Here is a 15,051-nt window from a genome sequence, read left to right as displayed (position 1 = left end):
TAACTTCTTGAATTGGGGCGTTGCATGAGGTGCGTTGTTAAAGTCAATAAAATAGGCTCAGTCAATAAACGCTCTTGACGACAAATTAATACATTTTCGTCGAATCAGCAGACATTAGCATCAAACTATTGTTTCCGTATAATTCAGCAACTCAAGTCAGCCTCAATACAAACGAACGAGAGGAACGCCTTCAATTGTCAGCTATGCAATAACTCACTATCATGAGTGAACAGTGTATCCGATTACCATTAAAAACAGAGCTGATATTGATTTCGTGGCAAATTCAGTCAAGACTCTTCCAATGCTCGTAATCTCTTTGGTAAGGGCCACCGATTAAATATTGCATTTGCTGTAATTGAATCAGTGAGTTCGAAAACACACCAACTCGGGTTTTTTTCGATTTTCACTTTTCTACGGTTTAGTAACACTTATACGGATGGAAGCATCTGCACGCAAAAGGAAATTTCGAAATTGCAATCGGAAGTGCTCGAAACAGTGACGGGAAAAGGGAAAAATTGAAGTATGTCATTGGAAATACCAATTTTCGGCCATTTCAAGGGAAACGGGTGACCATCCGATTTTGCGGTTTTCTTTTTCCGGTTCAGTATACATTGTACCAACAAGTTAAATAAATATTCAAGCGTTATTCGGGTCGAAAAATATACATTTTTCAGGGCAGACTATGAAAAATCAGTATCTGAAAGTCGGTGAGAACGAAAACACACCAACTCGGAAATCTTTAAACGCTTAATTCTCTGCCATCGAACATGGTGTATCGATGTCAACTTTGTGCTTTACAAAGTCTCTAAGTACTTGTCCTTTGGCACCAAAAAGGTTTTTCTTAAACTAACTTCTTCGCCCGCTGCGCAGTTTTAGGTGTTTCCTGAACAATTTTTTTCCCGAGATGGTGTGTTTTCAAACACATTGATTCAATTGTATTCAACGTTGCCGAATTTCTTTGTATAGACAGGTCCACCTAAATGCACCGTCATTTTGTTTTCCAGACATTTTATCCGAACAGGAACGTCCCGACAAACTTCTACAGGCCTACCGGCACGACTATCTATCCTGCCCGACGGCCTCCAATCCAACCAAACAGAAGGACCGTTCTGGACATACCTCCAGGTAAATTTACCCTTTTCCATCCAAAGAATTAGTCTTCTATACTATAAGCTCCGAGACCTCCTAAATTTGCGTATCTGGTAGTGCTTAGTTCCAGCGTTCTACCGGGCCGATTTTCATGACTTTTGCGGCTATTTACAGACAATTTTCTCTAAATGAGCCCGCTTTACTCAGATTTTGAAAATATGACCCAGATTTTTTTATATTACGTGCTAAAGCTGCGAATTCTCCCATTTAAACAATTTACATTTTTATTTTTTGTCATAGTTCGTTTGAGCGTTCTACTGGGCCGAATTCCATGCGATTTCTGCGGTTATCGACAGGTGATAGTCCCTAAATGAGCCTTAATTCCAAATTTTTTTGCTAAATGTTTTCTTGTGAAGTTTTATTGTTAGGCAAAACGTTACTACAGATGCGACAAAAAAAATAAATAAAATAACATATTTGCATTATTTGACCTCGCTTTCAGAGCTGCGGCCACCTCCACCTCCTCCAGGGTTAATCAACCCTGCACTAAGGCCTCCTTCGCCTGCGTTACCTCCGAATAAACTTAGGCCCACCCTTCAAATTATCGCTCCTCACAGAAACAACGCACCTGGTCCCCATATAGAGGACGACTGTAAACTCGTTGGCACCTCACTTTGCTCGGAGGTCGGCAACTATCCAGAGTAAGTATATGAACATGTTAACATTCCTGAAATCACTTTTTTAAGAAACGTATGAAAGGTCTTAATTCAAATATTTCACGATTAAACCTTAAAATTTTACGTTACAAACGAAGCACAATCTGAAATCAAGCGCACTAATGAACTTTTGAAAGCTTGATACTAGATTGAACGAATAATGTTATGCATTTCATGTAATCCCTTTCCGTGTTTAAAAAACTCTTCCCCTCATTTTTACACCGATATTCACTATAATTAAAATTTTTGAGTCTTATGAGTTTGGACTTTTTTGGCCTTTCTCTTTCCGAGAATAGTTATTGCCGAGCCAAACAAGAACGCCGTAAATCCATCAAGATTTTCCCTCGTTTTTTGGAACTTAACACTTTATAAAATAAAGACTGTTTTACCCATGCACCTCAAATATTCAGGGCAAGTTCTTGATAAAATTTGCAAAAAATTCTCATAAAACATTTTCCCAAAGTACAAAAGTTTGTCTGCTATGATACATTGTTTCCAAAAAATGTAAAGTGGCGTTTACGGCGTTTTTGCGTTGCACGGTAGAGTAAGAGCCTACCATCATCTCCCATCCTTTCATTCCTGGCCTTGTGAAGTTTAAGCACTGAGGAAGCGAGAGTTTAAAACTAAATCGAAAGGTTCCACGAAAAGCAGAATTGGGCGGCTGAGGATTGGAAAAATAATAACGTAACATTTCTGATAAATAACATTCCCTTCAAAGCTCATAAAGCTCATTTTTATTGAGAGAAAATAAACGCAAAAGCTCTTTCTCTGCCCTAACATTTAAGTTTATAGTTCGCATCTGTCAATAATTTCAATGTAATTTCCAACTTACACGCAACACTCTTAAATTCACAAGAATGCAATTTTACACCTGCATTCTTGATATGGATGTTTAAATTTAAAATTTCCGTTGCCACACTTTTCGAATTGAGAGTAAAATATTCCATTTATTCCGAAAAATAATGTAAGTTGTAGGTAACAATGTATTTTTTTAGAAAATAATATTTAATTAAAGATAATAGACGTAAGGAACGGCCTGCATAAGATGTAGATAAATTAAATAGAAAAGACATAATTTATGACTCATTTGCATGTTGAAATTCTTTCTACTGTTTCGCAACAAATCTTCCATTTAATCTATTGATATTTACTTTTCATTCTCAAATAAGTCAGTATTAGTACAAACAAATTATTTCGATTTGATGTTTTACCGCATGTTCACCTGTTTCAGAACTGAAATTTTGGAGACAATTGAAAGTATAGCAAACAAAGCTGCTTTCGATGTTTTGCTAGAAAGCACGAGAAATTCCACAGAAGATTACAGTGAAAATCCGCGATCTTTAGAAAGGTATTCCATCAGTTCAATTACTCTTACAATCAATGTTTTTTTTAAAAATACGTTTGCTTTAAATAATTCCCCGTAGGAAGTAAGTCCCTTGCCTCGTCTCATCGATGCTGATAGAAGAATTTCATCTGCATCATTTTCAAGTGCCAAAGACACCCCCGTAGAATATTAAGTCCCTCTGTAGTTGAGATGCGCACAGCTTCATAACGAGAGACATCTGTGTGATTCAGCACAGCAAATTAGAATTTATGACTTTTTTCTAGTTCGGTTTCAATGGAATGGGTCGCACCTAATTCATATCATCGGACGCAACTTATGGAAGAGTATCATTAAAGTAAACTGAAGCGAATAATAAGTCCGACTCTTAATAATTTAGGATGTTGCATGGCTCTCATTTATATTCTACGTTTGTAATCAGTATCCGCAGGGGAATTTCTGAACTGTACAAATTGGTAAGTTGTTGAGAGTTTAACATCATTAAGATCCATAAATTTCTATTAGTCGGTACATGGTTGTCGTTTATGCTCAATTAATATCTCTTCTGCGGTCTGATACCCAGTCCAACGACGATTCATCTTCGAGGCTTACGTGAAAATTAGATATACGCAAACTCGAGTCTGAAGAGTTATTGAGCCTATCCTTATTTTTGATCGAATTTCAGAAACAATTTCTTATATGATTTTTAAACTATTTTTAAAATTTTTTCCTTAAGAGTGACGTTGAAAATTACGTATGAGCTTCTTCATAAATCTCTAATCTCTAAGTTAAATCATCTTTATATGGTGAGTATAATCGATGTATGTTAAACTTAAAACACAAAATGAGTTTAACAATTTTTATATTATCCCATAGTATTTTTGTACCATTGAATTTTAGCTCACTCGGCTTAGGCTCAAATCTAGTGTTTTATTTTGTTTTTTAAAAAAGGCGTAAGTTTTTGATATCCTTATTAAGTAGGGCAACCCCTAGAAAGGGTACTTTAATATAGTATAAGCACTGTCCTCCCTCCCACAATAGGAGGACAGTGATTATACAGTAAATATATATAAAAATGTATAGAAATAATTAATATAATTATTAATAATAAACATTATTATAAATATTTCATTCTTTTATATATTTTTATATTATTTTTTACATGACTAGTATTTCATGTACGTATCTATATTTTATTTCCTTTGTTCATTTGTTCTGTTTAGGCGGATCTCAGACGACGACCACGGTCCGCAAATATGTAGTTCCAGCATCACAAGAGTACGTCCAAAACGAGGCAAGGCAGCCAACGGCCAGTGGAAGTATATAGTCAATACTGGGGAATATACTCAAACCCTTCGACTAGAAATGTGCCAGTAAGTATATACCAGCCGCAATCTAAATTATAGATTAATATTAGTAGCTCCAGCGGAGTTCGATTTTATCTCTCAACCCCCCTCAGGCATCCCGCCACTTACAGAGTATTTTTGTGTGTGTGGTGTTTTCTTTTCCCCCATGTGATGGTTCAAATGGCATAATTTTAGTCATTCTTTAAATTGACGCCTCATTTGACAAAGGTATAATGGCGCACTTCATACACATTCATATAACCTTTTAGCTCTTGCTGGGATCAACATTTTACTTTATTGACTATTTCCTACTTTTTTAGACGCGAGAAAAAATTATCATCAATCGTAGTACTTCCTACAACTTTTCCATCGCTCGTTCATTTTATTCATTAAACATATGAGTCTTGGAACTTTATGAAAGAGACTTTTAGGGGAAAGATACTCGCGGACAGTTATTAATCAATTTTCCAGTGTTTTGTTTTCAATGTCAGAAAAAAGTAAGAAAATGCACTACCCCTATTCGTTCAAATTTTTCACACTATAAATGAGACTTCTATGTGAAAAGTTTTTAATTCAACATATGTTTACCATAGGAATAATTTACATTATATTGAATTTCAAAACCGCGTGTAGACTGGCTTATAGTGCGCCTGGGTTGACCACGCGGTTACGTGAAAGCGTTGTCTGCTGCATATCTTACGGTTTGAAGGAGAAACATAGTGATCAGATGCAATGCATTTTGCAAAAAGGAACCACTAGCATTGCAATGATGCTAAGATGGTGCAACTTCATCCTTTGCAATAAAATTGCGGAAATTGTGAAAAACTATGAAATTTAGATGGTAATTTTTGTCTTAAATTTACAGTTTTGAGGGAGTAAAATAGAAACTATTAAGGGATAATCTGGTTTTTCCTCCAAGACAAAAGAAGTTGCACAATCTTAGCGACATTGCAATGCTAGTGGTTCCTTTTTGCAAAATGCAATCCATTTCATCCGCTGAGCCGCTGAGCGTCTACACAAAACATAAAAATTAAGAGCCCAGCTCATGCGGTCTTACCAATTGTTCAGCAATGAGCTGACACCGTTAGAATTCTCGAACTGTTAGTAAGTTTGCCAACGTGTGTTAAAATTTAGTATACAACTGAAGGTCTCTTTACAAGTTTAAACAATAGGCTATTTCGCGTGAGATATTCCATTAACACTGTTATTAAACCATAAAACCATTAAACTATATTATTTAACATATGTTTTCCGAAGACTCTTTTTTTCTGAAACCACTCAGGGATTCGGGATGATATCATAAAGTTACTTTTTTTTTCTTGCAGAAAACCCAAGGAGCCATGCTCGCTATTAGCTGAAAACTATCAATCTGAATGCGTGCAAACATTTAACTACCACCGATTAGTTACGTGGGACAAATCCGCAGGTCTCACAATGGATATTTTTAGGGTAAGCTTTGAACTATTACTTACGCTCACAGTATTGTGTTCTACTTATTTTTGTGTTAATTTGGTGATATAATTTGCGGGATTTTGTTTAACACACAAGTTTAAGCTTTACAAACATTGAGGCTAATTTTTCAGTGCTTTTAATTAAAATTTGTGACCACGACAAAAGCAAGTTTAAAATTCATTTAAGAAATATCCTCAATTAAATTCACTTGTGCATATGAAAGCTAAATAAGGATGGAAAGCTAACGATGTTCAAATCTGATTAAGGATATGAAATGACGAAAATTATTAACAGCAAACAAGAGTACAACGAGACTGGAGAATATTACAGTTAAAAATTTCCAACAGAATAAAATGTGCACAACCAAAATTCAGAGTATATGAGGACTTATCTGTAACAATAGCGGATGTGAAAAATTACCTTTTAGAAACACGCTTAAAAAACTGTTTTGTTCACACCAAAATTTAATATGTTTGGCTCTGGCATAATGTACAGATCCCGGAGATCACATCTCAAGTACTTTCTCAAAATTTTCTCTATGCCAAAACAGTTTTTTGAATGTGTTTCGGAAAGGTAATTTTTCACATCCGCTATTGTTACAGATAAGTCCTCATATGTGTGTGCGTGTTTATGATCACACCCCAATGAGAGCAGCAAATTATATCTGTACTGGCAAGATTATGGATTCTCGAAAAAATTGCATTCGTGAAATTTGTTAAAGTCGTACAAAAGGTAAGATACAGTTATTTTGACGCTCTGATGGCTGAAACTTCATAGTCATCAAAATAAAGCCATGCTTAATACCTATTTTCACTTAATTCAAGTGAACCTAAAAAAATTCAGAGTAAAAGGAAGAAAGACAATAAGTTTGTCCGTAAGACTTTTTGTTCGCGATCGTATACCATAAATGCTCATCGTGCTCTTTACAGTAATCTTTCTTGTAAAACCATAGTTTTTGTTCGCATTTTTGCAAAGAATTGTCTAGGGACTCTTAGGACTACGTGTGACACAATCCGAGTCCTAACAACCGTTGTGCTGTTGTTTCAAAATAAACGCGTTCTGTTCCAGGTGCCAACTTGCTGTTCCTGTCACATTACGGGTTTGCCAACCTTTATGAAACCTCCGCACAAAAAGTATCCAATCCAAGATGAATTTAATGAAGATAATTTTGTCGTAGATGAAGAGCCTGCTCCAGTACAAAGGTTGCCCCCTCCGCGACTTGTAAGTGGAAATGATGAAACCGAGTCTATTATGTATGAATAAGCTAATGAAAAATCTACGAATAAAGCAATGAATAATCAAATTGAATAAGTAAATAAAGTTGGAGCCCTAACTTAAGTTTTGTGAAGCCGTTGACACGAGCTGCACTGAATAGCGTGTCTCCCGGATTGGTTCATTTTCACCCAAAATTAATCCGTCGCTAACTTAGTCAATGAAAAGAAATCGGAAAAATAACCTCTCTTTATCTAACAGCGCTGTACGAAAATAAGCTGACCCTAACCAATTTTTCGTGGAATCAATTTATGCTTCCCGTAATCACTGAAAAAGTGAATTGGTCGGCAAATTGTATAATCAAACGATTACACATAGTTGGAGAATGATCATACGAGAGGAAAAATATTTCATTCGCGCCAGATAAACCACTCCACTTTGTCTTCAATAAGTCCCTTACGCGGGAAGAAAGGAAGCACGGCCGGACTTTGATGGGCTCTTCACAATGAACTCCATCCAAAGTTGCGTGCGCACGTGTGGGTACGGTTTTAAGAGAGTGTATGAATGCGTTATCACAATGAGATATAGATAAATAATGTGTATTACAGTCATCGCGGCATTGAACCTACATGAACCCAGTAACTCGCGCAAAAATTTCAAAGTCATTGTGCGGTTGAGTTCACCACCATGTAGGGCTTATGCAATTGGAGAATTGGAGAAGGAGAAATTTCAAAGTTGCATAACTGCATAATTTATATCAACTGCTTCTAAGTGAGTTTCGGATGGGGGGGGGGGGGTATTTCACTAACGGACCTGAGTGCTGAAAGAAACCATCTATTGCAGTGCGCTCGACAAAAAAGATAGAACTTACATTGGTTAACTAAATTTTTCAATAAAAAATGATACACTTGCTATTCAGTTTTTTCTTTTCGTTTTTATGTTTTTTTTTTTTAAAAAAAAATTGAGAATTTTGCAAACAGCAATATTCACTTCGTTTAACTTCCTTAAAATTGGAATTTCATTGACTCTCAACAAACTTTGTACAGAAAAGCAGACAGTTTTAGTTCGTGGAAAGCACTAAACCTAAGATTCTCCACCATGCGCTCGAAGAAAAGTATATTAAATTGCACCTCAGTTGTACTTGATGTTTCCAAGAGATTTATTCATACGTGACAGTGAGCAGAGATTCCCTAACACTTACAGTCATTCAGTGAATTTCATCTATTTTGGTACACTGCACAGTGCAACAAATAAATGGAAGAAGCCTGAGGCCTGCACTGAAGAAAAAAGTATCACAATCTCAACTATATTTTCAGCTAATTTTGGCGCCAGCTATACGATCTCATTGCACCAGCTACATGCTACAAGTGTAAAGGCACCAGCCCAGTTAATCAAACCACACTTATGCTGGCTGTGAGGGCACCAGCTAGAGGCACAGTTGATCAAACCACACTTTCAGCTGACTTTACCATACCTCTGGCTCGTGCAACTACTCTAATATCTGGCGCCAAAATCAGCTAGGAGTATAGTTAGGATAATGATACTTTTTTCCGTGTGACAAGAAGTGAAAACTTCGAAAGCTTCATTTTCGTCAATATAAAACGTAGTTAAAAGTGACTCTTTTGGTTGTTCTCGCCATCTTGACTTCGTAAAAACTCCATAAAATTTATAATCTGACGACATAAATATTAGCAGTTTTAGTAAAAAATGACATGTCTGGTTACCTTCTTGCTCGTGAACACAGGCTCGTTTCATATTAAGCCGCGAGAACTGTAATACATTTTGTCTCAATTCACTTGCAGCTTAACTTAAGAGAATCCATTCTGCGTAAAAACAAGTCGACCTATTTGCAGGTTCCAAGGAAAACTGCAGCCCACAGTACTCCGAAAAGAGATTCAACATACGTCAGGCGGCCTAGTCCACCTCACCAAGATGCTCAGGAGTCCAAAAGGGTAGAGAATACGATCCGGAGAACCCAAAATACACCTATCAAGTATGTTGAGTACGTATTGATTTCAGTATCTCAAATTTTTCATAATTTTACATTGCGTTAATATATTAGAATAACATAGGTAAAATATTATTCACTCCTACTGTAATTACTCTCACTGTGTCAATTTTGTGAACTCCGGTTTGATTTTCAAACTTGAGGATTCTCTCAATTGAATATTACATCGAACAAACGAGGAAAACTTCGAGCTGACAAATTACTAAGAAACGTGTCTGGTCGACTTGCTCGCACGTCCAAAAGTCTTGTCTATTTTCAGACTTGAAACTTGCGACACAACTTAGTGGTATGCTTTACATAGGGAAATCTGGTTTTTAGTGCACAAATCCAGGCAGATGTGAACGCAAGAGACATCAATTTTTCCTTATCTTGGAGAATTTTCAATTCGCCCCTCACTTAAGCAAACTAGCCTAACTCGTTTGGCTGGAAATGGAAAATTCAGTTATCTCCTCCGAAAGCATGATAACAGCTTTTGGTAGATCATTGAAATGGAAAGTCTTTAAAAGTGAGAATAAAACCATCGCAGAATTCACAGTCATCTTATTCTTCTTCCCTTTCTCGAGCATTATATAAAGACATCGTCCCTGTCCTCTGTATATCAAATACCTAGAATACATGTGTACATGGATGCAACAAACAAGCAGTCAATAAAAATGCGAATCTACAGTGTGGCCAAAAAACAATTCTCCGAATCTCGATAAAGTATCCATTTTTGACTTAAGCTTCACTCTTCAAAATGAGGGAAACGAGACAAAGAAAAGACAAATTCAGTAAAATGGTGAATTTTTTAGTTCCAGTGATAAAAATGTTTAGAGTTGGACACAGAATTAGGTCGCAGCATCTAAAAATCCCTGTGATTAAAGTTATAGCAACTCGACTAAAAGTAGATGACAGTATTGAAAACGTCATGGCTCCAATAAGGCTCAGTTGATACAATCGTTTTCTTGACTCACAAGGAATATAATATCTAAATGAACATTCCAAAGTTGATAACTCTTTATTTTTACGTTGGGCGTTTAACTGATGCACGAAAAAATTCAGCTGAAACATGTTTGTATAGCAAACGAAAACTTCTCCAGCGAAGCCCGACATTAAGCTGACGAGAGCTGACAACCATCAGAGAAGCAATGTCATAGAGTAATGTGAAAAATACTGAGATCTTACGAATTGAGTTAAAAGTTTGGGCACTTTTAGGTCACCCGTTATATTCAAGTCCCAGGTGACCGGTCTAATCGGAGTGAAAGAATGTTTCGAGCGTATCATTTTCTGAAAACCTGATTCTTAAAACTTGATCACGAAAAATCGGCAAAATTAAAGCAGCACTCTCCTGTTGGCAGATTCATTCATGGCACGCCAAACGTATACCTGATCACGTTAAAGTGATGCGAGTTTTTTCGTAAAAACTCAAACTAAAAAGTTAGAAAATTCGAAATAAATGTTTCTCCATTTGTCTCGAAGACGAATACGATGTTGTTTAAAGGACCCTTCGCGGCGATTGTTTGGATGATTCCGCGGAAGGAAACGTTGATTTCATCCGGTCTTTGAAATAATACCCTAGAAAAACGTTTTTACTTTTTTAAATGCCGTACAAAATCGGAAGATGTATGCGTTCATTTTCACAAAACTCCGTATAAAGGGCCGCTTGCTGCAAAATACCAACTCAGACAAAACATTGTTCTTAAAGTTATATCTCGCGTCTTTTAAATGCATTGCTGCTCATGTGCAATGGTGCCCTCTTTCCAATGTCCCGAAATACCTATGCCTTTTCTAGCGAATCCCCCTTCCCTCCCAACAGAACAAAGTAAGAGACCTTCTCCCGCTAGTCCATCAGAAATCTTTGATGACTCTCAGAGGCATAAGATATTCGTGACACTAATTTTGGATATTTTGACACCCTCCCCTCCCTCTCCATTGTGCCACAAATCTCTGTCCTTTACTCTTTTTACACGTGAAAAAAAAATCGCGCATCGCTCTCTTCGACCCCCCCCCCCCATCCAACCTCAGAAGTTACGTAAATTATGAGCAACCCTCCATCAAAGGCAATACATGCAGACAAAGCCCTGAAAATTTGCCAGAAAGGGAAACACTTATTCAAGGTACGTACCAAAGTCGACGGCCGGTTGGTTGCAGGGTGTCCAAGGGTTGAATTTTTAATTTTTACGTTGTATCCAAAATCGAGGAGGATGAATTTTCCTGGGAGCACTAGACACAGAGAAGCACTAGGTTTCGAATACGGTGTGAAGACCGTCCCACTCGGAAATGCATCCGTACAACTGAAACTGAAAACTCAGCCGCGCGCCATCGATCCGAAATGTGTCTATGACAGCTAACAAGATTTCTGCTGAACCCAGATCCCGGTTGTCAAGTCCGTGCTAAATTCGTTTTCTCCATTAATGTGCCTATCCTCGCGCACGTCCGCACGTGCTAAAAGCGCGGCATTATCGGAGACTTAGATAATCTCCATTTTAATAGTCTAGAGTACATTTTATTTTAAATCTACAGTGGGACTAGAAACTCCGTTTGCGACGTTTCAAGCTCACATTTTCTGTAATCCTAAGGAAGCTACGTTATATTCTGTGAAACTTTGCTTGGTTTGACCCTTGTTCTATCTCAAAATGTAGGAGGTAAAAATTAGGGATAACTCAATCGAAAATTCCAGCTTTTTAGTTTCTGCGCCGACAATACTCTATTTTTAAAACTCGAATTCGAATTAAAAGGCACAACAGGAAGTTAATGTAAGAGCATTTTTGCAGGGAGACGAATAGATATGACAAGGTAATTATGTATAAGTTTATCAAACCTGAATATCTTGAGGAGAAAGTAAATAACAATTGGCATGCCTCATTACAATAAAATACTATAATAATGTCTAGCTTGGAAGCAACGCATGATTAAACTGGTCTATTTCATCGCTGAAAATACTCACAACTATTAATTAACTAGCGAAATGCCCGTGACTGGAGTCACGGGTCTAGAGGCCGCTAAAATATCTACAACCCCGAAAAAATGGTGGTAGGGGAGCAAGACATGCCATACAAAAAAAATGATAAAATCGATAGAAAAATCAGTTTTGGGGAGAGCGTCATGTAGCTAGAAAAATTAGCTGCGGGTGGGGGGGGGGGAGGTAGAATTAATGCTGGCAAAAAATTAGAACTAACCTAGCAATGATTTATTAAAAAAAAAGGAAAAAAATGAAAAAAAAGAAAAAAATAAGTTGAAATAAAACATCAGCTGATAGCAAACAAAGGTTACCAAGGAAACCAAGGAATGGAACTTTCATAAGAACAGTTTAGTGGAAAACAGCGTAAGTAGGGCACTTACGTTAATTACCGTTTATAAGTAAACGGTAAATGCGATTTAACCGAAAATTTATACAGTTCTTCATAAGACAAAAATGGACAAAATTGCAAAATTTGAAGAAGCTAACGTAAATCTAACGATAGTTATCGTGAACGAAAGAATTGCTGACATAGGTCGGGTAACTATTATAGGTGGGATGGGATTTGAAGAAGCTAACGTAAATCTAACGATAGTTATCTAGGTGGGATGGGATGGGATGGGATTCTAGCACGAGCGGCTGTGTGCTTACTTTAAAAATTGGTTGTGAATTTTTCCCGTGATTTGGTGGAGATATACCCAGACATTTTGAATTTAAAATAGATCCTCCCTTCGTTAATAAATAGAGGAATTTGTTATATGAAACTTTGCAATGCTGCTATTCAATTAAGCTTTTCCGACACTGGCCCAATCAGTAATAGATCAGATCAGCCAATTAAGACACTCACTTCAGGCCGCGTTTTCAGTATATGAGAAGAAAAAACAAAGAGTGAAAATGAGGAAACACATTAATAAGCAGCATATTCTTTAGGCTTGGCAAATTTTGTAACTCGATTCAATCAGGAAGTTGTGTCCTAATTTAATTTCGAACTCGCCGACCACGCCACTGGAGTCGGAATGCACATGCAAAAATTTACTCACAACTTACGCTTGAAAATATTTATAATTGAGAATCGTACATTTTAATCAAAATCATTCTGATGTAAAATGTGCGTCTACAAAGAAGAGCTTTACCATTATGGGCTCAGAAATACCATTCCATACTGGTCAGAGCAGTGAGTCCAGAAACAGTTGGTTGTAGAATAAGGAACTACTAAACACACAGACTAACTAAATTTAAAGCCCAAACGACTTTTCATACACGCAATCGTATTTTTTTACGTAGACGGAAGCTAACCTAATCTAAACCTATTTCTATGTTCCCAGAGACAAACTTTCTCACGTCCCTCGGATTTTTTCAAAAATATCTAACTGCAAAAGAAAAACGCCTCATGCGCTATTACGCATGAATACATTACGCCGTATATTTACGGTCGAAATAATTACTTTGACCTGAGATACAATCACTAGAATATTTTTACGTAAGATTTTTAGTATTTTCTGTCAAGGGTGAATCTATAGTATGTCGCAGGCAATTAGCAATCGCCGGCATTTTGCAAGCGGTTCACACATTGCATCAATAAATCGCACTAATACCCATTTTTATAATGGAGGTTTGATGGGTGGTCTTCAAAAACATTTGCCAGGCTTGGAGCGCCTTCAATATTTGTGATACTCTACGCTTTGTCTCGAAGTTAGTTTAGTTGCCCGTCCGATCTCAACCCGACCAATGTCACGGAGTTCACTTCGCGCTCTTTTTGGTGTGTCTATGCTGCTTTATTTTTACGCATGGAAGTGTCTATTCGTATTATAGAACACATAATCAGCACTCCAGTCTTGTGTTTTTTTATTTTTGAATTTTATTCTCGGAAATTTCTGCGGAAAATTCCGAATAAATTCGAATTTTATGCTTTGAATATTATTCACTGGCTTCCAAATTGCCGGTGACATATATACGATTTGGAAAGATGCTACGCAAAAATTTCGTGAGTTCTTTCGAAGGTTACATTCATTGATGGAAACTGAATAAACTTTGAAGAAAGTTTTAACAATTTTCAGCAATCTTGTGGCAATCATTCAGCAATCATTCAGCAATCATTATGATCGATAATCCTGAAAAAGCAGACACAAGCCTAAATTTTCCCTCGAATACCAAAGGGGGGCACGGGCCTTTTTTTTTAAGGAAATAAGTTCTGTCGTTTGTATAAACGTAAGATCATGCGTAAAACTGAGTCTACTTTTCGGTCGGCAGAGCGATGAAATGTGGCACCATTGTCGGATGCCATCGTCGGCAAGAAAAAAAAACCAAAAACCTCCAAGGTTAACGGCAGCGTTTCAGGATCCTGGATTCTCCAGAGTTTAAACTGCTATTCGGCAACACCGTCGGGATACTATCGTCCAGTCCCGTCGATCGATTTTTCCTCACACTTACTATCACTGTTTTCACGAAATCTTCAGTTCACGGTCTGTTTCGTCCGCCTGACCGGTATTTTGTAATGAATTAAGTGTAACCTTTTCCCGCTAATTAGCCCACGGAATTGAAGCTACGTTGCCAATAGCTGTGGCTACTAGAAATTGAGAGTGTTTCTGGGGAAAGTACTTCCGAAAATGTTGACGGATGAAAAAATTAGATTGGTTCATTTCCTCCTGTTTTTTATGCTTCTATTTTTTCCCTGATTAAAATATGCGGTGCCTAACTTCTATCTCATTCTCTAAATATCTCGATGATCTCTACTGTAATTGCAAATATTCTAAGATGGCGAAAGCGAGCTCATCTGAAGGATAATTACCAGAAGATATTCGCAAAAATCACGAACATTAAACCATGCGTCTTACTTTAAAATGTCAAAGAAATCCGACTCATCATTATCGTCCAATATCTACAGCGAAAATTATGAAAAATGGCCCAATAGATCCTCGGGACGAAATAAGACAAAAAAGAGAAAATTAAATTATTATGTTTCTGGTTCG

At 37.0% G+C, this 15,051-nt stretch overlaps 2 protein-coding genes across 7 annotated transcripts in view; one reads left to right on the top strand and one right to left on the bottom strand.

Moving 5' to 3' along the window:
* The window catches only part of LOC109043419 (uncharacterized), a 143,232-nt gene that overhangs the window by 98,607 nt on the left and 29,574 nt on the right, over positions 1–15,051 (bottom strand). Inside the window, exon 1 of one of the 3 annotated variants that reach the window (XM_072298254.1) lies at positions 11,249–11,448. The exons of 1 other annotated variant lie outside the window; for it this stretch is intronic. The gene's annotated coding sequence lies outside the window, so the exon portion shown is untranslated. Of the gene's footprint in view, positions 1–11,248; positions 11,449–15,051 lie in introns of those variants that run through there. One more of the 3 variants, XM_072298248.1, reaches the window with a different exon arrangement.
* Positions 1–15,051, top strand: part of LOC109043417 (uncharacterized) — a 77,992-nt gene that overhangs the window by 57,170 nt on the left and 5,771 nt on the right. For 3 of the 4 annotated variants that reach the window (XM_072298244.1, XM_019060610.2, XM_072298246.1), the window contains exons 5-11: positions 1,005–1,125; positions 1,592–1,790; positions 3,037–3,153; positions 4,350–4,499; positions 5,798–5,921; positions 6,993–7,145; positions 8,990–9,138. In XM_072298244.1, the coding sequence (XP_072154345.1) occupies positions 1,005–1,125; positions 1,592–1,790; positions 3,037–3,153; positions 4,350–4,499; positions 5,798–5,921; positions 6,993–7,145; positions 8,990–9,138 (1,013 nt within the window). The remainder of the gene's footprint in view (positions 1–1,004; positions 1,126–1,591; positions 1,791–3,036; positions 3,154–4,349; positions 4,500–5,797; positions 5,922–6,992; positions 7,146–8,989; positions 9,139–15,051) is intronic. The other variant, XM_072298245.1, reaches the window with a different exon arrangement.

Source organism: Bemisia tabaci, chromosome 3, assembly GCF_918797505.1.
Source record: "Bemisia tabaci chromosome 3, PGI_BMITA_v3".
Taxonomy (NCBI): domain Eukaryota; kingdom Metazoa; phylum Arthropoda; class Insecta; order Hemiptera; family Aleyrodidae; genus Bemisia; species Bemisia tabaci.
The sequence above is the reverse complement of the archived record's forward strand: the minus strand, read 5'-3'. Positions and strand labels throughout refer to the sequence as shown.